Source organism: Protopterus annectens, chromosome 1.part1 (genome assembly GCF_019279795.1).
Source record: "Protopterus annectens isolate FY-2018-M chromosome 1.part1, PAN1.0, whole genome shotgun sequence".
NCBI classification, from domain to species: Eukaryota; Metazoa; Chordata; order Ceratodontiformes; family Protopteridae; genus Protopterus; species Protopterus annectens.
The window spans coordinates 846,309,371-846,337,055 of NC_056726.1; the positions used below are offsets into that span (position 1 = coordinate 846,309,371).

General features: G+C 38.4%; 1 protein-coding gene across 1 annotated transcript in view; it reads right to left on the reverse strand.

Annotated features, from left to right (window-relative positions):
- The window catches only part of LOC122815150 (probable E3 ubiquitin-protein ligase HERC1), a 5,886,073-nt gene that overhangs the window by 2,027,435 nt on the left and 3,830,953 nt on the right, over positions 1-27,685 (reverse strand). Inside the window, exon 46 of the mRNA XM_044087407.1 lies at positions 9,747-9,799. Coding sequence (XP_043943342.1) covers positions 9,747-9,799 — 53 coding nt within the window. The remainder of the gene's footprint in view (positions 1-9,746; positions 9,800-27,685) is intronic.

The following is a 27,685-nucleotide window of genomic DNA, read 5'->3' on the forward strand; positions in this document are numbered from 1 at the left end:
AAAGCCTATAGTTAAGCCCTCAATAACGAAGTAATCCCTACAAAACCTTTATTGAGGTATTATTCCCGAATCAAATTTTAATGGTTACCTTCTCTTCTCTAACAACAATATGATATTTTACAGTTAGAGAATTTTAACAGTTATAAAATATGCTATTTTTATTGATGTGTTTTTTAAAAAGAAAGGCTTTTAAGTGCTATATAAATTTGCTATTTAAGAATAGTTAGCGTAATTTGTCAACCACAATGAATTTAGAACAAGACTAGGTTTTAATAACATCTATAATTGTATTTTTGTTGTTTGTTACGGACTAGTATTTATTAACATCATATTTGTTTAAGAAAAGTAGAATGTCAGCAGCACTACTGCACTACTGCACTTTAAAAGTTGATTGCTTCACTCTAATTATAAACTTAATTGTTTAATTGGCCGATCAACTAGTGTATAAAAGCAGTGTGGCTATACTTGTAATTTAACCTTGAAAAAGCCTGGAATTGTCCAGGCGAAAGCGCTTGGTGTTCGTTTTGTTAATAAAAAGCTTTGTGGTGGAATTACCTGGACAGCATTTTTACTATTTTCGAAAGAAAACTTTGTACTACGCAGCTGGTATTTATTTGCACTGTTTGGTCCGTCAATTCATTTTTTGAAAGCTGGTCTACAGATACTTTTTCAGTTTTCAAAGATTTCTACTACCTTCACATTGGTTTTGGTCCGGGCTTGGTGAGCTGTTCCTGTTCCTGTTTTCTTTCTAAGAACTAAGCCAATATGGGAATGGAGAAAGGAGATTCTTCTGATATGGATGGCTGCAATTAGGGATACAGACAATAAGCAAGAGGGGGCTGGAATTTATTGGAGAAAACTGGCAAAAGAACCAAGGTATTAGGAGTAAATAATTAGAGAGGGAAAGTAATAGAATAGGAAGAGGCTAAGAATTTGTTTGGACTGCAGGCTAGAGACTGACTTGTCTATTGAGGATTGATATCAGAGTATAGGCAAAGAGAAAGAAATAGTGGGATCCTACGCAAAAGAGGAGTACTGGTGGAGTTTTCAGTAGAATATAGAATAGAAGCTGCTGTTAAAAAAGGAATAATTAGTACAGCATACAACATATTGCATGATGACTATAAGAATCAATCAGAGGAGGTTAGAAAGGATTGGGAAGAGACACTGGATAAGCATTTCACTAAGTAAAATGGAGGGATATATGTATATATTCCAAATATGCAACAAAATCTTGAAGATTTAGGATCTTTGCTTGGAATTTTTTACATAGGTATTTTTATACTCCAAGTGAACGCCAAAGAATTTTTTCTCAGGTAGATAGCAAATGTTGGAGGTGTAATGGGGAAGAAAGAGGTAACTGGGACATATTTTCTAGGAATGTAATGAACTGACAGACTAATCTGCCAGAGATACTAGATGAATAAATTGGTATAACTAAGGAAACATTTTTTTGAGCTATGATACATAATAAGAATTATCTAGACATAGTAAGGCCTTGTCAAGTCTAATTATGGTCGCTGCCAAAAACAATTACTAGAAAATGGAAATCAAAGTCTAAACCAACTATACTACAAGTTGTGAATATAGTAACAGAGATAAAACAACTGGAATTGGGATCTTTAGAAAAGGGAAGGAGTATAGCACAAAAATGGCAATTGAGGGAACAATACATGCAGAGGAGGAATGAGGTTTAAATGAAGGCAGGATATGAATGAGCTACATGTCTGTCTGACAATGACTGGCTTGATTATAAGTGCTGTATAAAGTTTGCAACTAAAATTATGTTAATATTGTTTGTGATGTATAATGTTTGCAACTAAAATGATCTAAATGATGGTCTAAATTGAGGTCATCGATGACTTGCTGAGACTGATGATCATGCCCAACCATTGTGCTAGGAGAAGGAAGTAATCCCTGGCTTGGTAAAGTTGATGCTTGGAATGGGCAACAAGGAGCCAATCGTCTGGGTAAGGGAAAACCTGAATACCCTGAAGCCTCAGGTGAGCCACTACTACTGTAATCACTTTGGTGAACACCCTGGGGGTTGTGGTAAGACCAATGGGAAGGGCTCTGAACTGATAATGATTGACTCCTAGCCAGAAGAGGAGGAACCTCAGAGAGCGCCTGCCATCTTGATATAACAGTATGTGCCCTGGAGGTCAATCGAGCACATCCAGTCGTTCGCTTGCAAGAAGGGCAGGATGGACTGAAATGTGACCATCTGGAATTTTGCCTTGGCAACTGACAGATTCAAGGTGGATGGATCCAAAATGGGTTTTAGGTCACCCATTTTCTTTGGCACTAAAAAGAGCCTGGAATAAATGCAAGAGTCAGACTGGTCGAGGGGGGCAGTTTGGATGACTCGTTTTATTAGCAGCTTTTCTATTTCTAGTGCTGCTTCCTCCCTTTGCACGAGTGGGATGTCTGGGAGGTGTTGGTGGTTCGAGGAATGGAACTGAACAGCCTCTGGATGTGATCTGCAACACCCAATGATCTTTTGCTATGGACTCCCATTCCATTGCGTGTAGTAATAATCGGCTCCCGACTGCCTCCAGGGAAGAGCAGCCGGGCAGTCCTTCAGCACTGCTGCCCCAGTCTGTCCAAGAGCGGTTCTCAAGACCTGTAATTTCTTGAACACCATCTGCCTCTAGGGCAGCATCTATCATAATCCCCTCTACCTCTAGGGCAGCATCTATCATAACCCCCTCTACCTCTAGGGGATGGTGAGTCCTGAGTGTCCCAGGAAAATGCTTGAGACTTCCAGAACCACATCTTCTTAGCTCTTCATTGATTACTAGAAAAGAATCTTTGAGGGGAGCAGAAGCGAATCCCGATGGCAAAGTCTTCCCATCTTTCTCACTCTGGACCAAAATATTGCCTACAGACTTTCCAAACAGGGATGAACTGTCATATGGGACATTGGTGAACGACGCCTTAAAGAGTTCTGAGAACTGACATAGACAGAACCAGACATGTCTGATGGCAATGCCTGTACCGGCTTCCCTAGTTGCTCCTTCTGTAGCATGGGAAAGGAGACGCATGGATGTGTTAGCAACTGACTTCAGAGTGGTCATTTGCGCAGCAAACGTCGTCTTGTCTCCTGCCGACATGGACTCAGTGGTCACCTCAGCGATCTCCTTTACTAGGTCTTGCTACAGCAGAATCACATGTGCCATGTAATTTAGCACTCTTACTGAGAAGGTGGCTGAAGCATACACCCGCTTCCTGAATAGATCCATCGTCCTTGACTCTTAGTCAGTAGGATGAACCAAAGAGCTCTCCTGAGTGAGCTCTTTTTTAGTGACAGCTGCCACCACCATAGCATCAACTGGGGACCCTTTGTTCCAGTATGCTCTATCTGAAAGATGGCTAAGAACTTTGTCTGGGCGCTTTGGGATGGGCTCCACCATGTCCGGTGACTTCCATGCCCGAGATGTTATGAGATCCATCAGCAGGAGGGGACATCCAAGAAGTAGATGGGCCTGCACTGAATGCCTCTAGGAACACTGATTCATCCGAGGTTGGTTTTTGGGCAGAATCCCCCCCCCCCCTTTGGCATAGGAGTTCCATGATGTCTGGTGATCAGAGAAAACCTTCCCCTTCCACCAAATCAGTGTCTTCAGTGAGTGACTCCGATGGGGAGTGCCTCCTTTTGCACGTGCGTTTGCGAGGAATCTGCTCATTGGGGATCTCTGGGGAGGACTCACCAATGCTCTGCTGCTCCCAAGCAGGGGCTTCCTGCAGCAGAACGGTGACAGGCTGTCCCTGAGATGGCAGGATGGCCGGGACTGTACCCACAACAGAGGGAGCCGGGGTGGAGTCCAAGGACGAGATGGTCAAGGGTCTCAAAACTGAGAATACCATCTTCATCACATCAAAGGCCAAAGGAGAATGGACATCCTGCGAAGGGCCAGTAAGATCCGTCCTCTTCTGACCTGACCAGGGAGTCACAGCCAAGACTCCAGGCACCGAGATGCCAAGGGGAAGACTGCGCTCTGAAACACGTGGAGCTGAGAACAACCTCTCAGATCAGACGTCGAGGCTATGGCTCCGAGAGCCTGTCAGATGTGACACGCTCAAGGCAATGGCCGGCGTCGAGGTACAAGGCACCATTGGCACCGACCCCTCGATCCCGAGGGTTCTTAGATCCACAGGCTCCGAAACCGAAGGTCAGATCTGACAAGGAGTGATTGGGATAAAGAATGACTGCGAGCTCCCTGCTCCGAAATGAGAGGGGGTAGGCAAGACACTTCTGCATCATCCTATCCATCTCAGCTTCACTAAGACTTCATGTGGAACTGGAGAAGGAAGCCACCGACACCGGTCTGGAGTGACAGAGGGGGGAAATACACAACGGAGACTGGGTCCAGGGCTCCTCTGGCTCAGAGGAGAACCTGGGAGAGTGGAGCCAGGGAGATCCTGGCCTGGTAGTCAGCTTAGATTTTGCCGGTGGCCCAGTCGAAGCCAAGCAGTCAGGCGACCAGTTCCTCAGCCTGTCCTTTTTTGACTTCCCTTCCTCACTTCTCTTGGCAGGAGTTTGAGTCCCAGAGACCGAGAAAGAGGTGGAAGCTGAGGCTGAACCAAGAACTGGGGGTGCAGGGGCTACCATACCCATGGAGGGAAGTAGGCCCTTCAGGATGAGCTTATCCCTCCTTGTCCTTCAGTGCCCTGGGGTTAAACCTGGCACAGACAGAACACGAAGTCTGTAAAAGGGCCACCCCACAAGACACCATGCACAGAGTGTGGCCATCGGCTTGGTAAAGCTTATGGCCACATGCTGTGCACTTTCTGAAACCTGGCTTAGGGGTCTCTGCCATGATCCCAAGACAGGCCCAGAACACACACACACACACACACACACACACACACACACACAAGAAAAGAAATAAAGATTTTTTTTGTACCGATGACCTGCGCGAAGTGGAGGTAGAAAGTAGAGATAGAAAAGGATCAAAAGAGAGAGAGAGAGATTAGCCCAAAAATCTCACTTACTCAAATAACTGCTAAGAGCTCAGACCATAATGCTTACTTTTCAATGGCAAACAAGATCTTGGGGGAGGAAGGAGACAGGGGCAGGGGCATTATGAGTAAGGGGAGGAGCTTTGAGCTTAGATCAGATGCTGGATATGTGGCAGAGTCGGATCGGATACGGATCCATAACCCACAGGTTGTAGATCAAATGAAGTCAACTACTTCAGATCACACATTTCAATCTGTGCTTTAAAGAAGGATCTCAAGATTCTTTTCCCATCCATATCACTGGCACTCCTGAATACTTGATGGAGTGCAGTGAGGAAGTGAAAGGGGGTCTAGATACAAAACCAGGTAATTCCTTCTATGAAGCCCATACCATGTACTTGAAAGTAGCAGAGACACTGCCCATTTAACCAAACACAATATTCATGACTGAATTTAACTACCTCCAACAATAACTGGGAAACACGCAGGCCCAGTGATTCCTGGACTTTGTTAACACACTTGAACAGTTAGTCTGCAGAATACCAGGGAAACAAAAAATCCTTGACCTGGTCTTCATAAACATGATGTGATGGGAATGATAAATTCCTCCAAGTGTAATGTCCTTATAGGTGAGGTTGAAACACTAAATTGTCTTCTTTGAAATTAATATTAAGCCCAGGACTCCAATTAACTTTCAAATATTTAAAAACTATTCCAAGGCTATTTCCTACTACGTGACAGTCTAGCAAAATTCCAAGCCCTCAGTCTTTGAGAACACAACTGCCTATGTGAATTTTGTCAGAAACCCTGTATAATCATGTAAACAGCTGCACAGTAACAACTGTACCTACCCAAAAAAACATTGGACAACCTACAAAAACAAACCACCTTTGTGAAATTCCAGCGTAAAGAGGCTGTATAAGAAAAAAAACCAAAATCATATCCAAAAACAGAAGGGAGTTGCTCAGCAAGGTAAAAACACCCTCATCAATGTTAACAACCAACTCAGAGGACTAATGAAGTCAAGCAAAGCTGAATTTGAGATAAAAATAGCCTCCACAGCTAAGGACAATCATAAGGCTTTATTCAACAATGTTGGCAACCTTAAAGGCAGTTGGTACAGAGGTTGTCTGGCATTTGATTAGAGGTTAAGGTTGTGAGCTGTAGTTCTTGTGGTGTCGGGTTTGATTCCCTCAGCCCTCATTTGCCTACTAAGTGATATTGAGCAACTCACTTAATCAGACATTGCTCCTGGTCACCCCTGAAAAGGGACTGCATGGCTAGTGGGGCTAAATGATTAACAAATGAGATTATTATTAAAGTCATCACTCAAAATGTGTCGAACTAATGGTGAACAGAACCATCTATACACAACCAGAGGATATCTGATAGCTGATAAATTTAGCTTCAACCTCCCCGTCATCTGTCAATCACCCCCCCCCCCAAGAAATACCCTCCACCATTACTCCACCAATTATCACTACGGGACATGTCCTCACTGCACACTCTCTAAAGCCAAGAACACTGCTTCACCAGGCACTGATAATATCCTAAGATTCCTCTCGAACAGTACAAAACATGACCTGTCAGGCCCACTAGAATCTCTATTTAACCACAACCTCCAGACAGGGTTTGTGCCCAACAAATGGAAGACTGCAATGGTTATACCTCTACACAAAGGGGACCTTCCACAGATCTGGGGAACTACAGACTCATGCAACTGAATAGTCGTGTATTCAAAGCATGGAAAGAATTATCATGTACCTAATAAACCATGACACAGGAAGCCTACAGACAATGGATCCTACTCAGGTCAGTTTGTTCAAAAGCAAATCATGCCTACTTAACCTGGTGGACTTCACCGAGAGGGTCACCAAAACTATGGCTGATGGCAAAACAGCAAACACTGTCTACCTCAACCTGGTTAAGGCATTCGACACAATACCTCACTTGGGCATTGTAGAAAAACTTACAAAATTAGGCATAAACCCATATGTTATCTGATGGGTTCCAGTTGGCTCACTGATAAGACACAAGAAGTTATGATAGGGAAATCCACCTTCACAAAGACATCAGTCACTAGTGAAGTACCACAGGGACAGATGCTGGGGTCACTCTACTTTTTGGCATCTACTTCTCTGAAGTAAAGGCAAATGTCAAGTCCCTCTGGCTGACCAAATCTGCAGATGACTGCACATCAGGCATAGTCAATGAATCCCTAAAAGACATAGATAACCTTCAAGAGGGCCTGCCACTTACAAAAAAAGTGGTGCCAGAGCCATGGACTAAAGCTCAGTGGAAAAATGCATAATATAGTACCCTGTATTAAGAAGGATACCTCTGGAAATCACCACACTGAGAAAACAACCTTAAAAGCAGACACAGTGGTCAGGCATCCAGGATCACATGTAAAAAGTGTCCACTGGGGTGAGAAAAATTATTTTATGTTGTACAACTTATAAGTAAGACCGTGACATCCAGGTCCATAGAGATTATTGTCCCACTGTACTTGGCTATCATCAGACCAGTCATAGAGTACAATGCACCCTTCTGCATGTACCTGACCAGGCACTTGCAACAGCTTGAGAGACCACACAGGATACTCACAAAAGGAATACAGGGAGTAAACAAGTTCTATGTGGTTGTTCTCAAAGTGCTATCCCTGTACTAGCCTACAAGGAATCAACATATTCAACACTCATGGATCTGCTGCACATCTGCAAAACAGTTAACATCAGAAATACCCAATCTAAGGACCTAAACCTTGCATACTACATAAACAGGACATACTGAAGGGACAGATATGTGTCTCAAATATTAACACTTCTCTGGAAAAGGCTTCCCATCCCTATGAATCAAAGCTCACCCCTAACCTTATTTAAATGTATATTGGACCAACAGATGGGAAATCACAAATTTACCCTAGGTTTGGTACCTATGATCTTAAAGGACAGGGGCATCCTGTGAATGATTGATTAATCTATACAATCTTATATCATAACCCTAAAATCCCTTGAGGGTATTGACACGTCATCAATATTTTCATAAATTTGGGGTAAGCTTGGGTAGACTTAAAATGAATTTTATGCCGACAGCCTAGTAACCACCTATGAGCCTCTAAAGAATATCAACTGATGGTAGGTGTCAATGACTTATCTAAAGCTACAACAAGTTCCCAAGGAGAAGTCCTACATAAAATTTCATCATTGAAGGGCTGGCTTCATTTGACTTCCTTTTCAGGGTATTGGGATCCCTGCTAGATTTCTCTTTGTCTTTCCAAGGTATGTTGGAAAATGGGTCATTGGGAGTGATCCCTTCAAAATTAGCTTGCTGTAGTAGTCAGCTAATGACCTAGACCCAAAGGCCCTACATATGGAGCAATCTGCACACTATGCAGACCAGAAGTATAGCTGGTTCAACCAGCACCCTGAGCTGGTACTATGAACCAATGCCTCATCCCCTCAGCTCCTCAATCGGGAAAAAAAAATAAATAAATAAAGCACTTTCATTTTAATAAGCTGATCACTACATTGTAAGCGATTGGCTTATTACCGAACAAAAGAAAAAAAATTCACACCAATGGGCAGATGGAAGATTCCCCCCCCCCCCCCCCATGCACCAACCATTCAGGTCCAGTTTCTGTGCCGTGCCCCTACCCTCCTTCAACATATTATATTAAATTTTAAATAGGACCTGCTGGAGAGACAGGTATGTATCCTAGAGACTACCAGGGTCTATGGAACAGACTCCCCATCCATGTGAAGCAGAGTTCCTCCCTAACCCAATTCAAGTGCAACTTGGAGAATTGGATGGGAAACCGGAAATGGGATGCGTGGCTAGGCTTAAAAAGGCCCGTAGGGTCATTAGCCTAGTAAATACCTATGAACCTATAAACTGTAGCAAACAGTTGCTACAATTCATACCCTGCCTGTACGGAGTGCTCCAGTGCTTCAGTTTTCGTTAGGAAAAAAAGAAAACATTTTTTTACTTTTGAACTGAAGCAGCAGTTGCTACAGTTTGGACCACACCCAGCATACTACTACAAATTCAATATTGGCTTTTAAAAGCCAATATTGCATTAAAGAAAGATCGGCTAATCGCATGCTGCAACATTTCGCACCTTGGGCAATTGCCCCTCTAGTCCCATTCTAGCTATGATACTGCTTAAGACATCATGGTTGCTCTGAGGTGGAATGTTACAGCCACACACAAATATAAGTTTGTCTTGTTTTATCCATGATACGAAAAAAACTCCTACTCACAAAACACTGCACAATAACAGTTGAAAAACACCAGAGACAGCAATTATGACAACTATCAGAATAAACAGCAACAATTGTAGTATAGAAATATGCAGAACATAAACCTATCCTACTGTTCTATACCAAATATGTACAGCAATACTACACACACACACACACACACAATATATTTATATATATATATATTTTTTTCAAGGAGATGCGATAATTTAATCAAAATATGTAAGAGGATGAATTTCTACAAGAAAAGACAAAAATATAAGTAACACTTAACTATGACAAACAATATCTGAAAGTTAAACCCACAGAATTACAGGAGGTGAAGGATCTTAAGGAATCTCAAGTCCTGAAGCAATTGCAGGACGAGTTTGGATCTGGCAAGAGGCTTGGTTTCCATCAATCAGATAAGCTTGACATGATAAGGATTTACCCTTATATTCTAAAGTAGTTAAAGGAATATGCCATACTCTAAAAATACTATATTCATTATACACACTATATTTTACAAATAATGCATCAAACCTTTAGACGCTGGATCAGTTCTTCCAACAAGATCCGGAGCAGGTCCTTCAGATCTACATAAAATATATATTAAAACATGAATCATATTGCAGAAAGTTTTACTTTTATAAAACTGTAATAAGTGAAAGTTTCACTTAATGGACATATACAAGATGCAGGACATCAGAAAGTGTTTGCAAGATGTTAACATGCATTTCATGTATGTACTTTCCTTGTTATTGTCAGCTTACACACTACAATACAAATACAGACTCACATACAGTTTAGTGAGAAATACAGGCAAACTCCCAAGAAATAATTCAGAACAATTCAGCTGCAAGTAAAGCTGAATCATACCTAGAATGTTTTCAAAGTAATTAATAACAGGGAATACAGCAAGCAAATGCAAGCATACATCTCTTGATTATAGTGAATGATCACACACTACTTTGCACCACATTTTTATTTACATTGGTTGAGACTTAAGACAATGGTCACATCTGCCTAAGTTTGGCGGTAGCTCAGGCGAATGCAAAAGATCCCATAGCACCTACCGAAAAAAAGAGCAATTTATGTACATATATATATATATATATATATATATATATATATATATATATATTTGTACATTTATATATCTTATTACTTAAATATCTGCTCATTTCTTCAATATTTATATTATTCAGTCTTCTTAACTCTTTTTCTTCTCAAACTTCATCATGCATACTCTGTAATATTTGACATATAATTCCTTTTTATTTATTTATTTGCATTTGTTTACCGGGATGGTCACTGGGCCATAGTGAGCTCATTTTCAGTGGAGACCCTGGGAGAAAAGCTCCACACTAAAATAAAAATTCATAATATAAACAATATACAGTACACAAAATACAATACAGCCCAATAGATCAGTTCCATAAAAATTGAAAGGTTGCAGTTGACAATTTTAATCAGAGGTACAGTAATAGAGTACAATATCAAGGATAAAATGGATTACACAATTACAATATAACAAGTTAGGATAATTAATTTATACTTATGTAAGTAGGTTAGTCTGAGTAATTAACACTTATGAAGTAATAAGCTTGAATATAGGTAATCAAAATATAGCAAGCAGTACCAGCACTGTAATTAAGTAAGTCTTCTGAGATAGATATATCAGAGTAATAATAAATTAAGGTGTGGTAGTATAGAGGAGGGAGTCAGTATCAGTTAGGAATGCTGTTTTGGCACATGTGCACTACCACAGAGAAGAAAGGTGTTCTCTCAGGGAATTTTTAAAGAGAGCTGGACTGCTGGTAGTCCTAATTGATGGTGGGAGGGTATTCCACAGTTTTGCAATAGTAAAGGTGTAGAATAGATGACCAGCTGAGAGGTTTGGCTTTTCTACATTCAAGAGCAATTGGTTTTCAGATTGGAGAGGTCCATCTGGATGGTACTGAGCAAGTAGAGAGGAAAAGGCAGGTCGATTTCATGGCTTGTATATAAATCTGTGTGCAGTGATTAATGGCAAATATGAAAGATAATGTGGGAGTTGCAGCCAATTTACTAAGCATAATGAGGAACAGTAGAGTGAGATGAACATTTTGCATTGGTTGCAGATTTAGCAATTTTATGGCAGCATGTGTCAGGTTTGGATTTCAAACAGGACTAAATGTGGTCAGAAGAGGGGCACCATACAGAAGAAATTGTGGCAGAAAGGAAGAGGCTAGGGACAGTTTTGCGGAGTGGTTGAGGAATTATTTGCGTCTATAAAGGATGCCTAGTTTTTGATGCTTTTTTTAATACTACTGTGAATATGTAGGTCAAATGTTAGGTTTTCATCTATGATGACACCTAGTAGTTTTGTATTTGGAACAACTTCAATGATAATATTATTTTGAGAATGAATACTGAATTCATTTTTGTTTAGGGTAGTGTTTTTTAGGGATAAATAGCACAAGTTTAGTTTTGTTTGGGTATAGAGCGAGATGATTACTGGTCATCCAAGTTTCAGTAGAAGTGAGGGCACTTTGGGTGAGCTGCTGTAGTTCCTATGTGGACTTGGCAGTGCAGACAATGAGTCATGTGCACATTGGATACCTTGACTATGAGTGGTGTGGAAGTTGTTGATGAAAATGTTGAACAGAAGGGGCCCCAGTATGGATCCTTAGGGAACACCTGTGGTTGTGTTAAAGAATGGAGAGAAAGAATGTTATTTTCAAAATAAATCCAATTTTACTAAATGTATCACTTGGGTAATCAATCCCAGTTCTGTTCTGTTACTTTTTACACACAAATATTTTCATTTTACTGGATCTGGATTTAATCTTTATTCTCCTATTACTGAAAATATGTAATTATCCTTTACTTTTATAAATGTAAAGATATGCACAACCCAAAGCCCCCAACTTTTTTCACGGTTACCAAATTAGAAAATAAATATATTTTTGAATGATAACCTAAGACATTCCCCAAAACCCTGCAATCTCTTTAATTTGTTCCAGAACTTTATACCATTGCTCAATAACTACCTTCCCTTTTTTCAAAATGTCAGATGTAGTATTGTAATTTCTGTAACAGAAAAGTAATATCCCCTATTGTCACTACCTCTATGCTCTTACACTTTTCTTTACTTGAACTACCATCTATAATTTAAATACTTATTTTATTGCCTCCGTTATCCATCCTTTATTTTGTATCCACCACTATATCATCTGTACAAGATGATAATAAGGGTACCTTCACTTTATTCTTAAAATACAATTTTGCCTTTCTCAATTTAATCTTAACCTTCACTGTTACTGTGTTAATCATAAACGTAAACATACTTCTCAAAGCGCAGCCTTTTCTGACACTTGTTACTACTCTGATTTCTTCACTTTGCCATCCACTATCACTGTAGATGAACTATTTTTGTAGGCTTTTTTAGCAAATGAAATACCTTCCCTTATGTTCCAGAAAACACAATATTCTTCATAACTGATCATGACTAACGTTACATCACCTACAACTAATTTCACTTCTCCTGAACCATATATTATCTCATCCACCATTTCCTTTAACAGTAACATTTCCTTACCTTACCACCATATACACTATTAAAAAATTCTCAACATTTTTTTCAAATATGCTTTAACATAATTTCATAATAATCTTATAATCATTCAAGGACTTTATACCTTATTCCGTATATCCTCTTACATTTGCATATAACTATTATTAACCTTTTTACTTATTTTAATCAACTATGCTCTTCTCTTTCTACTCATTAGGTTTTTACTCCTCACTTATTTCTTGATATAACTTGCAATCTATTCCATCTAGCCCATGAAATGACTGTTCATTTACATGTTTCAAAGACATATTCATCTCTTGAACCATAATCTCTCTTTTTATTGTTGTAATGATACTATTTTTTTAAATTTACTGTAAATTCCAAACATTTAATTATTTCTACCTACACTGAACAAATTAGTTTAAAATAATCTATTATTTGCATTTATTGACCTTCACCATCCTTTATTACTCTTATATGTACATCGTCTTAAAAATGCTAATAAAGGAAAGACCTCTTTTCTCTTTCTTATAAATATCTTTGTTTATGTAATGAATTCTGTATTCTCTGTTTTTTCATATATTTGTCTTTATACATATTATGACTATTCATTTGTAATGCTTAATCCAACTCTAACACAAAATTGGTACATTATCTCATTTTCCATAACATATTCTATTGCAATCTGCATATCATAGGACCATAGGATGTTACCGGGCTAATGGCCCTAGGGCCCTTACAAGCATAGCCAAGTTCTACCCTTATTTCCACGATCAGCACCTATTGCCCCATCCAAGAGGGATACAGGTCAACCCCCCAGGGTGAAATTACAGTTACCCATCCAATCATCCAGACTGTATTTGGAGAGGGCCAATGAGATGCGCTGTTTGACATGAAGTGGTATTCTGTTCCAAAGGTGTGGGGCCCTCATGGAGAAAAATCTGTCCCTCCAGCAGGTTCTATTAATGTCACATACGAGGTTAAGTTCTTTAGAACAAGTAAACCGTGTATCATTTGACATAAGGAGATGCAGCATTTCCAATAAAGCAGGGTCAGAGACTGCCTTGTATGCAAGGCAGAGATCACCTCACAGTAGTCTGTATGAAACAGAATAAAGTGACACTGATTTCAGATGATCCACATAGGACAGATGCTGAATACCTTGAATTTTCCTTGGGAGGAACCTCTGTATTCTCTCCAATTGCTGCAAGTGCTTGGAAAGGTACATACCAAAAGGGGCACTGTACTCAATTATTGGCCTGATGAGGGAAGAATACATAGAGGTTATAACTTCTTTTTTTCTGGAGGCAATGCCCTTACTTATGAGATGAACAATAGAAAATGCCCTTCTTACCACTGTGGAGACATGGTGGTCAAAGATAAAGTTGCTGTCAACCTGTGTGCCCAGATCTCTCACCAGTGAGTGCATACTTAAGGTGTTGGTGTTGATGTGGTAGTTAGCAGGAAGAGTGTCCTTACCAAAAGGGATGATAATACATTTTTTTGTATTGAATTTAAGGCCATGACTTTGGCACCAATCATTTGTTTGTGTAAGACCTTTTTGTAGGATGTTGACATCACATGGAGATTCTATGACCGCTCTCAGTTTGCAGTCATCATCAAACGTTGTCAGCCACAGACCTTTAGTTTTTGCTTGTACTTCAGAGAAATAGATTCCAAACAGCAGAGGTCCACTGAAAGATACCTGTGGAACACCACTGGTTACATGTCTGCTGTTGGAGGTGGATTCCCCTATTTTGACTATATGGGTTCTATCAGTGAGCCAATTAGCGAGCCATCTAACGATATCAGGGTTGATACCTACCAGGGTGAGTTCATCAATGATGCTCGAGTGGGGGTAGTGTCAAACGCCTTGGCTAAGTCTAGGTAAGCTGTATGCACATATTTCCCCTCACCCAGTGCCTTGACGAATGCCTTGAAAATCTCCACCAGGTTTAACAGGTATGACCTCTCTTTGGAAAATACAAACTAAGTAGGGTCAAGTGTTTGGAGATTACCTATATCTTTGTTGACAAGGTCCATGATGATTTGTTCCATGGCCTTGCAAATAAGGCTAGTCAGGCTAATAGGGCTATAGTTCCCGGGGTCAGTGGAAGCACCACCTCTGTGCAAGGGAATAATGGTGGCCACTTTCCATTTAGCTGGGATGAAGCTAGTGCTTAGAATATGACTGAAGAGAGTACCCAATGGTGTTGCTAATTCTTGTTGGAACCTATGTAGGACACAGCCTGGGATGTTATCAAGTCCCACAGATACTGTGTTTTTGGCTGTAGAGAGGGTATTTATGACAGGCTCTTTAGAGATACAAGGTAGGGGACAAGTGGTAAGGATGTCGTGGGGTACATGTGTCAGGGACAGGGGAGTGACGTTTTTACAGAACCTGTTGGCCAACAGGTTAGTTATGTCCACAGGCTCAGTCTATGTGGTATCATTAACTACTAGTTCAGCACAAATCTGGGCCCTTCCTTTTAGGTTATGGATATAACTAAATAATACTGTATGGTTGTCTTTATTTGAGAGAACGTAATTTGGATTCATAGTTTGTTTTGGAGGACTTCACGAGAAGTCTTATTTGCTTGTTTAAGCTGAGGAGGGAGTGTTTCCAGTTTAGGGCTCACTCCTTCAGTCTTACATAGCAATTTTTTCCTCTTATTGTAAAGCCTGTTAATGGCAGTTGTCCACCAGGCAGGTTTGCTCTTTCTTGAGGAGTTTGTTTTGGTCCTATCAGGTATGGCCAAGTCAATGCAGTTATACTGATGTTTGTATAAAGCATTGGTGTAGAACTCTGCATAGTTGCCAGTTCCATCAGAAGGGGTAGGTGAGTGAAGCTATTTATACCATCCTGTAAGAGGTTAGAATCTGCTTTGGAGAAATTTTTTAGTTTAGTTGCTGCTGGGAGGGGGGGGGGTCAGGTGTGATAGTTATTTCAAATGAGACTGATTTGTGTTCAAATCTCACCAGGGAACACCTCACAGTAGGGGTGCTACACTGATCACCCATATCGGTAAGCACCAGATCCAGGATGTTGGCACCCTTTGTGGTGGTATCAACCAGCTGGTCCAGGGCATTGGAGTTAACAAAGCTGAAGAACCTTTGGGCAAGTGTCCTTGAGACACTGCTTAAAAAAGGCATTATGGGGGTGGCAAGAACCTTAGCCAGTAGTCAAAATCCGGCAATCTCCAAGTGAAGTACCTCGCAGGATGCGCAGTAGCAAAGCCCGCCCCAAACATGCCTCCTAGGCAAGCGCTCATGAATATTTTTGTCTCCTGGCCTTGACAGCAGAAGTCAATAGCAGCATTTCAAATCAGATAAAAAACAGAACGATGTAATTTCAAAACATAGAATTGGAACGCAATTTATTTTCACTTTATTCTTGAGAAACACAGTACAACTCAATATCAGCAATTCAAATCAGATAAAAAACAGAACAATGTCATTTCAAAACATGCAAATCCTGGTACTGTTTGATATGTGCAAGTAGGCAGAGGAACAAGTCCTCATCACCCAATGATGTTTGTGCGTCCTTACTGAAGATCAAGGTGATCCTCTTCAAAACTCACTTTACTATTTTTCTTAACAAATACCACAGCGTAACCCATAAACTCTACCGTCAACCTGAGAAACTGAATCCAGTTCCTAACAGCTCTACGTGGATTAAGGGCAGAAAATACGGACACTTATACTGGTATTGCTAGGACATTTCTGAGTCCACAAAGTTATTGGAGGCAGTACGTATAATAGAAACAGATGCAAATTTTGTGTTTAGGTGTGCGACTAGGCAAATATTTGGGGAATGGGTATACAGAGTGTTTGGCGCAAAGGTGAGCTGTGCGATGGTGTTATTATAAGCTAGGAATTTCTCCTTTTCCAATGCAGTCAGTATTGTAAATCCATACATGGAATTTATTTAGTTTGTATACATGCAGTTGCATGTATACAGAGCATATATGTCTGTATATATGCGTGTATTTACACACGCGTTGGATAAGGCAATCTCCAAATTAAGTACCTTGCAGGAGGTCAGATGTCAGATGAATACCTAGGCGATAATACCGTTAATAATGTGTGGCACATACAAATGTTTGTTAAGCGATAATGTTTTTATGTAATAAAGTGCTAACCATCTAACAGTGACGCGCTACTTTTACAGAAGTGTCACATACTGTTATTAATAGCCATACTGTTATTTACATGCTAAGACAGCTAGCTGTCGGACACATGACAATCATTTCAGCTACGCCCACACCCTGCCCAAAGCTGCACGGAACCTCCCGTGAGGTACTTCGCTTGGAGATTACCCAAAATCCCAGGGATGACAGATGAAAACCATCTCAACAAAGCATTGAGGTCTGTCGATAATGTCATCCCAGGCTGACAGATACGGGCTTCCCTTATAATGACACCAGAAACCAAGCCAATTATTAAAGTCAATTATTTCCTGTTTGCATTGAGACATCATCCTAGGTGAAGGTAAAACGCTGCTTAAGCCTATGGACATACTTGCCTGAGACACATAGTCTGAAAGTTTAGTCATGTCTCTCTTTATATAGTCCAGAGAGGTACATCTCAAGTTGTTCATACCAACATGGACTATGACGGAGTCATAACAGTACCTGTTGTTGAGAGACTTGAGTGCATGTGTGATGACATACAGCTGACCATGACCTTTCCCTTATCCAGCCTGGTGAGAGGGGCATCTATGTGTCTCACGATGGACTCAACTATGACTAATATGCATGGTTTTGTGGTTTGCCTTAAGGGCTTGTCAGGTGAGACACTGGGGCATAAGCTATTATGTGTAGTGTGTTCCGCAGATAAAGAATTATGTGCAGCATACTTGTATTTTGTGTTTGGGAGGTCTCTGGTGTTTAGGTATGTTTCTGGTAAGGACTTCTGCATATGTAGGTATGTGTGGTGTGTGTTTGGGTGGAGTAGGAAGTGAGGTGTGCATGCTGACAACCCGGTCATCGTCATATGTACTGACTGGCAAATGAGAGAGCATGGATTGAAGGTTCTTAATAAATTTGCATCTCTCACATGTTGGATTTGTGTGGAATAGAAGTAGGTGGGGCTGCGGTGGTGTAGCAGTTAGCGTTGCCACCTCACAGCAAGATGTTCTCCCGTTTAATTCTCGGCTTGAGCGCCTTCTGCGTGGAGTCTGCATGTCCTCCCCGTGGTCGAGTGGCATCTAAAGACATGCACGTAGGTGCATGAATGGGTGTGCCTTCTTCGAAAGATGGACGCCGAGCTGGCAACTCAGCACCGTAAAAATCCACTGCCAATCAGTAGCGGACCAGAGTTCCGCTGTGGCGACCCCTAACCGGGAAAAGCCAAAAGACTGTTTAGGAGTAGGGAGTTGTCGAAGAACATGAGGCAGTTGCTATACTGCCTCAGGATACACATGTTGACCAAGCTGGCTGGAGAAACTGTGGGAAATTGTCCATCCATAGTGTTAGGTAAATTGATATGGTCAGGAAAAAGAGGTAGCACTTACAAATGGCTAATGAGTGAGAGGTGTGTCAGTACCTCTGAGGCTAGGCTTAGTGTTACACCTGACAGTAGAACAGGGCTGTGAAAACCCTCTGGAGGACCACAAGCAAAGTGCTAAGGGAAAAATTCACAAGCAAAACGTTTCTGTCTATAAACACCAATGGTAACCACTGTTATGTGGCAGTGTACGATGGTGTGCTACATGCAAACACAGGGCTTAAATAAAACAAGAAATAACCCTTTTAACTCAAGCTAACTAATAAGGATGCACTCTCTGAGCTCTAGTCCAATCACCTTCGATTAGATGAGACCCAGACAGCACTCTCCTCCCACAAGGGTGCAGAAGGGCTTTCACCAATAAAGATGGCTTGAATTTGATGCTAATAAGTTACAAAACAGACCCAGAAACAGTAAACCTGAAACTGGGCTATGCTACAGCTTAACTAGAACAGTATGCAGTAACATGTGGCAAAAAACAGTTCAGGCAATTCAAACCCCCCCCTCCCCCCCAAAAGGAGAGATATCTATACCAAGCGATTGCAGCCCCCCAAACATCTCCAACACCCAAGTGAGAACTGCTCTCTCCAAAGCAAAAAACACAGCATCCATGGGACCTGATGGTGTCCCCGGCTGTGTGCTCCACGAACTCAACGAGGAATTAAACCCACAGCTAGGACAGCTGTTTAATCATAGTCTTACCTCTGGATACGTCCAGGAGTGGCGCACTGCAACTGTGGTCCCACTTCACAAAGGCGGTGCCTCCACCGACCCTGAAATTACCGCCCATTAGCTTGACAAGCCTTATCTGCAAAGCCATGGAGAGGATCATAATGGACCTCATAAATAAAGACATAGGAATTTGCAGACTTTGGATCCATCCCAGTTTGGCTTTGTCAAAGGCAGATCATGCCTTCTAAACTTGGTTGACTTTTTCGAACAGTCACCAAAGCCATTGATGAGGGAAAGGCAGTCCATACAGCCTACCTCGATCTGGCGAAGGCCTTTGATACAATACCCCACGGGTATCATTGAAAACTCATCAGCTTAAATGTTAACCCATACATCACAAGATGGGTTGCAAACTGGCTGAGTGACAGAACCCACAGGGTCAGAGTTGCTGGCGCCATGTCAGACTCAAAGCCTGTCACAAGTGGTGTACCACAGGGCTCAGTCCTGGGCCCACTCTTGTTTGGCATCTACTTTTCCGTACAAGCAAACACAGGAGGGTTATGGCTGACAAAGTTTGCAGATGACTGCAAACTGGGCGCCATAGTAGAAAACACATCTGACACAGATATCCTTCAGAAGGGTCTCACAGAAACGGATAACTGGTGCCAGAGCCATGGCCTAAAGTTAAATGCCAAAAATGCATAGTCATACCCTTCGGGAAAAACAAGGTTACCCCTAGCTACCAAATAGGTGGCAATCCACTGAGTACAGAAGAAGTTATCAGGGACCTGGGGACCCAGGTTGATAGTAGTCTGTCATTCAACACCCATGTAGCTAAAGTAGTTAGGAAGACCTTCTACATTGCCCACCTTATCATGAAGGGATTCTCATCTAGATCAAGGGAGGTCATAGTCTCCCTATACTCATCACTCATCAGGCCAATGATTGAGTACAATGCCCCATTGAATGTATCTGACCCGACACTTGCAGCAGCTGGAGAGGCCACAAAGTTCCTCACCAAAAGGATAAAGGGTCTCAAACATCTGTCCTATGCTGCCCGACTGAAAGAACTCCAGCTCTATTCAGTCACTTACCGCTGCTCAGAGGTGACCTTTGCCTAACATACAAGGCCATGTCAAACCCAGATTTGATGAATATGCTTCACCTCAAAAATCTAGATCCGTCAGAGCCACAAGGGAGACTTAAACCTCGACACGGCTATTAATAGGACGTGCTGGAGGGATAGATTCATCACCCAAAGACTCCCTATGCTGTGGAATAAAATCCCAGTATATGTGAGGCAGAGCACCTCGCTGGCCTTGTTCAAGAGAAATCTTGACCAATGGATGGGAGATCGCAGATATACCCCAGGGATTACCTCAGTGTCACTGCTCAACAGAGGCACAGCAAAATAATGGGTATAGTTCCCCATACTAAAGGGGTGGCGTAAGCCACAAAACTATGGGCTAGGCTTGTAAATGCCCTCGGGCAGATAGCCTAGTATGAACCTATGAACCTATGAACCTATGAAACAGACAGACATATAGACCTTTTATGTTTATTTTTAAAATGTAACCACCATTCCATCCAACATTTATAATTATAGCAGTATAATCATAACAGTGTAACTTCTTAAATCAATATTACTTTAATTACTAATTTTCTTAACAATTTCTTAATATTCTTTCTAATTCCTTCTTCATTTTCCCTGATACTTATCCATACTGCTATATGACTGTAAAACTGGTTATTACTGACCAACTCTTTTTCCTTGAAAATCCTCTGAAAGATTATGTAATCTATTTCTATCCTCAAGGATGCCCTAAAATATGTATATGCCTTTTCAATACCTACCTGTAAATGTTCATATTTTAACACTTTATGGCTCTTCTTCATATCCTGTAAACTATCTTCTTTTCCAAAGGCCACCATTAAGTCTCCCGGTATTATCATACTCACATTTACAATAACAATAGGCATAATTAACGGGTCTATATTATATCATCGAATGCTTAAAAAAGCGAACACTGATTGATCGACCTGATTTAAGCGAAAGCTTACAATCTCGAACTGTCAGAGCAGCAATTTTTTTCCCAGGGAAAAAAAAATCGCTGATCCAAAACACATACACACAATACAAGCACACCAAACAAACAGAAATCCACACACATACACCTAAAATCTGATTCATAACCCTACACTAAACTATGCACACACCACTAACTACCCACTTACCTTAACCCAAACCCTAACCCTAATGTCCGTCACTATCGCACACTCAACCTCACCCGCTCCCTAACCCTAACTCACTTAAATCTGCCCTAACCCTCATGTCCACTCAATCGCACACACACCTAACCAAAGCCCTAACCCTAACTCACCTAAATCACCCTAACACTCACCTGAATCTGACCGGTAACTTTCCACGATAACACTGAAAATACCGAAGCAACAGAAACGGACAACTGAATTCTTTCCCTAGGAAAAAATTTGAGTTTCTGCTGCTTCGATATTTTGCAGTTTCGCAAAAATAAGTTCGATCAATCGGCGTTCGCTTTTTTAAGCGTTCGAGGATATAATATAGAACCTAATTAACATTCATCATTTACTGATGTTTATACTTATGTCCAAATAATTCTTAACACTTTTCCTGCAATTCTCAGATCCACCCTAGATACCTTCCCAGTCTTAACCATTATATAATTCATTATCTCTACATTGGCATTCCTGAATAATACTACAGTAGTGAAACATAAATCAGAACCTAAATTCCACAAGATCCTGCTACCCTATATTTTCTGTGTCAGTAGCCTTTTCTCTTTTGACACAAATCTACTATCCAATAACAATTTAACATCTGTGTTCACTCAAGCAAAACCTGATTGTATTATTGATTATGTTATTACATTCAGTAATACCAATCCAAAATTATTCTTTTCCTTTCCTTTCCTTTTTAAGTTTTGGTGAAATTACTGTTAACTTTGTTCCTATCTTTCACTCTTTCCTCAACCGATGTTTTCCTAAAGTACCTTCCTCCTTTTTGTTCCATCTCATTATCCCTTACTTCCTCATCCTTGTCACTACTGAATAATTTAAGCCTATTCTTTGCTTGTATATCTAACCTATATGTCCCTTCTTGCCTCACTTCATCCTCTATTCACTAACCCCATCTTCGTTTGTCTCATAACCAGGTATGTTCAATAGGCACAAAATCATTTTCATTTTCACTTTCTTCATTCTTACCACTTATTTCAAAATTACTGTCATCATCATCCCCAGTACTGGGACAGATTCATTAATACCTACACTAAATGTACACGATCTGTATTTAAGGACATCCCTACATTGTTGTACTGCCTAGTCACTCACAAAGATTACAATAAATGTACATGTAGTCTGCACTTTGTGGTAACCTTTATGAAGGCTGCAAGAAAATAAGTAGGAAAATTAAAGAAAGAGGAGGAAAGTGTGAGTTATGCTTGTGTTGTCTGACAATTAGTGTACACTTAATATACATGTTAATGAATCCCAGGGATTGTCTTTACCTACACTGTCATTATCATTTTTTCAGCTGCATACAAATTATCAAGTACATTTTCAATTGTAGCATTTCTTTTTCCTCTCTGTCACAATCAAATCACAGATGTCCCATTTTTTGTATTCTTTACATTCCATGTTATGTTTGTGTATATTATACCCACTTCCCCACATTCTCAATAACAAGAGTTCTGAAGAAGTCTTTTTACAAGACGAAAGCGCTTGAATACAATATTTTATTCTATTGACAATAATGAGTTTGAGTAAATGCTCATATACAAGCAATTCAAGGTTTTTTTTGGAAGCTGTTAATTGCATTTACATGACAGAAAATAGATGCATCTTAATATATGTAATGTCTGAATCATATTAGCCAAAGTTTTTGATTTAAATGAATGTTAGAACTTATTTTTCTCTCCTCTTGATTTCTAACATCAAGATTATTTGAATGCTATTTGAATACAAGTGTTTCATATTACATGGATGTATATAGTAGTATGAACAGTTTTTTAAAAAAAAAAGGTTTATTTTAGTTTATATGATGCTGTTTTACCAAATGTGTAGTCTTGTCTTGCTAGATAATTGAATTGAAAACTGTTAACCTCAGTTAAATATAACTAGTATTAAATTGATAAGGTGGTAGCTGAGGTACTGCTGCTTAGGGTAGGGGTTAACTTGAGTGGTAAATACTACTCTAAGTTGGAGTTTATAACTCCAGGCTGGATGCAAGGTTTAATCCTTACATTATTTTCACTTGTTCATTGTTATTTGTATATAGTTTTGACATCCACAATATATTTTGTACATTCATTGTCACTACAAACAAAATTGAATCCTATACGAAATCCCATAAGAGATTCAATAAATACAGCTATATTTAAAGGTACACCTAAAGGAGGAGATGTAACATTACTTATCTTGTTATTTGTTATTTTGATCATAAGATTCTTAAGTTTTAAAAATGCCAAATGACATCTTTAAAAGGAATTTCTTTAAACATTAATGGATTGAATAATCCATGTAAAAGGGCAAGCCTAATAAGATACATTAATTTACATAAGGCCAACTTAGTCTTCCTGCAAGAAACCCATCTCTTGAAAAAAGATATTGATAAACTAGCCACAAACAAAAATAAAGTATTGGTTAGTTCAGAGCACACTCAGAAAAAAGAGGAGTGGCTGTTTTATGGAATAAAAGTATGCCCATTCCTAAAACCATTAAGTCTTATCAGGATGACAAAGGAATGTTTTGTATGGTTACAATACAAATTAATGGGAAGACTTACACTTTAATTAATGTATATTGGATATCTGGAATTGGTATTAATACAGTGAAACATCATCTTGATAAGATCATATCATTCTCTATAGGAGATATTATTTTAGCTGGTGACTTTTATTGTATACTACATGAAAGTGATACTACCACTATAGGGAAAAGAAGAATTACATCTAATGCAAAACATTTAAATGATTTTGCTAATTCTTATCATTTGAATGATATTAATAATCAGATAGATTCAAAATCATTACCATACACCTTTTTTTTCTAACAGATACAAAACTTATTCAAAAATAGATAGAGTCTTTATTTCTAACCAGATGGTAACAGATTTAATTAATTCCAAAATCATTTCATGTCCTATATCTGATCATAATTCAATTGTTTTGAATTCATGATAAAAATACTCATAATGTTCAGATCAAAAGGATACCAGCATACTTAACTCAACTAAAAGACTATAAAGAATATATACTTTCAGAAGTAAAACATTTTTTAGACATAAATAATACTCCTGAAGTCTCCATTGTTTATGTTTGGGATGCCTTAAAATCATATCTATATGGACAAAGTATCAGATGGTATAATAATAAAAGGAAATCTTGGGATAAGGAATTGTTAGATATTCAAAGTAAATTAGACTCTTATAAACATAATAATAAAGAAAATATTATGGACAAGAAAGTTATTGAAGAAATAAACAAACTAAATGAGAAATACAAAGAAATTTTAACTCATAAAGTTAAAATAACTTTAGAGAAATACAAGTTGTTGTCTTATTCAATAAGCCCCAAATACTTACATAGACTTAAAAATAAAACAAAAAGGTTGAATAAACAAAACCATATCAAAGAAATCTTTTCTCTAAGGAAAAAGAAGAATGTTTCTAGTATACCAGAAATACTAGATGAATTTAGAAATCACTTTCACAAAATTAACCATAATAACATTAACATGGAACCTAAAGATAAAATAAAGGAGTTTATAACCACAAACATTAATAAAAAGCTTAATAAACAACAGAGTAAACTATTGGACAAGAGTATTTCATATACAGAAGTTATTACACAAATAAATAAGCTTAAATCAAACAAAGCACCGGGTAATGATGGTATTATACCAGAGATATATAAAATCCTTTCTAAAAGTACATATTCATTAATACATAAGGTTTTATTTTGGCCCAAACTGAGTTAATAACCCCCATCTTGGCAATACACATTTATTTGGCCAATTTTAAAACCTAATAAAGATCCAACTAGATGTTCTTCATATCGGCCCATCTCATTACTTAATGTTGATTATAAAATGTTTATGAGTATCTTTGCTGATAGATTGAAGACAATCATTCCCGGCATTATAGATATAGATCAGACAGGCTTCATTGTAAATAGAAATACTTTTGATAATATAAGAAGAACTTTAACATTAATAGATTTTGCAAATAGGAAAAGAAAGATTTAACACTTATTAGTCTTGATATAAGTTCAGCATTTGATTCAGTAAGTTGGGACTATCTGTTTACCTTAATGAAGTGCACAAACTTCTCAGATGCATTTGTAAATCTAATTGAGCATTTATACAAAGGAACGTTGGCTTATATTAAGGTAGGAACATATGTTTCACAAAAAATACCCATTCTTAAAGGTACAAAACAAGGATGTCCACTTTCTCCACTATTATTCACTTTAGTAATGGAGCCTTTGGCTAATTTGATCAGAAACAGTACTGACATAGAGGGTTTTGAAATAGATGAAAATACAACATCCAAAATTCAACTTTTTGCAGATGATGTTCTAATTACATCAACAGGATCTAATTCTTCTATGCAGTCTCTATTTGATAACATGATGAATTTTAAAAGTATTTCTGGTTTAATATTTAATGAAGAAAAAACTAAAATACTACCTATATATACACGAAAAATATTCTCATTAGTGATTTTACTAAATATGTACCCAATTCAGGTCAGATAACTTATTTAGGTATAATACTATCTAAAGATATTAAATCTATTATATATAATAATTATAATACCTGTTTTCTTAATATACAAAATCTTTTAATACCTGGAATAATATGTTTTTACTATGGAGGAGAGACTTACAATTATTAAAATGATAATATTCCCCAAGATTTTATACTTAATACAATCAATAATACTTCCACCTACAAAAATAATTATCAAGAAACTGAATACACTAATGTTAAATTTCCTATGGGCACCTAATAGACCTAGGATTACATTAAAGAAACATACTAATAGCTGGTCTCAAGGGGGTATTTCTTTTCCAGACTTTAATTTATATACTATCTCTTCTATTGTAAAAGTTATTACTTTATTAATAGATCAGTCATATGTCACAAAATGGAAAGATTATTGGGAGCTAATTAGTATACACTTCATGAAAATCTCCTTAACACATAAAAATATGATTGTAAATAACTCCATGTTATGGTTACTAAAGGAATTTTGTACTTCACCTATTACACCTAAACATATGGTTTGTTACCCATTAAATATTATTATTAGTTATCGTAACTTTATATTCATGCACCCTAAATATAGGGAATGGAATTTTATTGTATTCCCTATAATGTATACTCAGGGTATGCTTTTGTCATCTACTTCTGAAGGAACTCATTTAGCTATAGATAATGATCTAAAGTACTGGTATCAGTTGATATCTGATAATAAAGTTAAAAATCTAGATTTCTTAAAACAAGAATTTGATCCAAGAGAAACTTGCTGGTTAGAGGTTCAGACCTTTAGACAACATCTTATTAATAAAATAGATCTAATGTCTATAACAGTTAAAGAATCTATTCCAACACTGATTGATTACTTGATATTAAATTTACAACATAAAGTTTCTGATAAAGGTAAACTTTCATACATACATAAAATTATCAGACAAGAAACTTTTTACAGTGTAGATTCATACTGGAATTATTTCACTTCTATTAATGGGGACCCACCAAATCAACAAGATAAACAATATATATTGGAATCTGCTTATAGAACTACATCTTCCATTGTCTGGAGACTTTATACATGGAAATTTTTACATAGATCTTTTTATACACATTTGATGATGAATAAAATAAATAATAAAGATAATTTATGTAAGAGATGTAATGTAGAAATTAATGCTGACTGGGCTCATATGTTTTATGACTGTATAAAATTGAAAGAATACTGGAAGTCAATTAATGAATTTTGCAGGCTCTTTTACAGATAATTTCATTATTTCTAAATCTCTTATATTATTCAACACACCTGTACCTCAAAGTGTTAAAAAGGTTAAGCTTCCCTTGTTACGGTCTATTCTAGCAGTGGCTAGGAAAATAATAACTAGAAATTGGATTTCAGATACACCTCCTTCGTTCAATGAATTTAAAAATGTTATGAATATAGTGTTCCATATGGAAATAAACACAATTAGGACAAGAACAAATAGAAAAACATCTTATTATATTGTATGGGATAATTTACAAAATTTGTTAAAAAATTTTAATTTCAATAGCATGGTATTTTAGTTTAATTAATTGATCTGATTGTAGTGGATGTCTTTGTAAATACTTTAGTTGTTTTGTTGAATATTATAATAATACCTATTTTTAATTACTTGTATAAAATTGTTATGATATTTCTCTTATATGTTAAAACAATAAACCTGTTTTGAAAAAAAAAAGCATGATAAAAAAAAAAAAGATAGTATCCGAGTTGTCTGTGGACATCAACAATATGAACTTTCTCCTTCATTTTGGAGTTCAGGAAAGTACAAACAAAGGATATTTTGGCTTAAAGTAAACTTGGATACCATTTAAGGCATAAAAGAAGGATTAGTTCTCAAGGAACACAGGGGTTTGGTCTGGTGGATGTGGAATAATTTCTTGGAAAGGAGGAATTTCTTTTCACTGC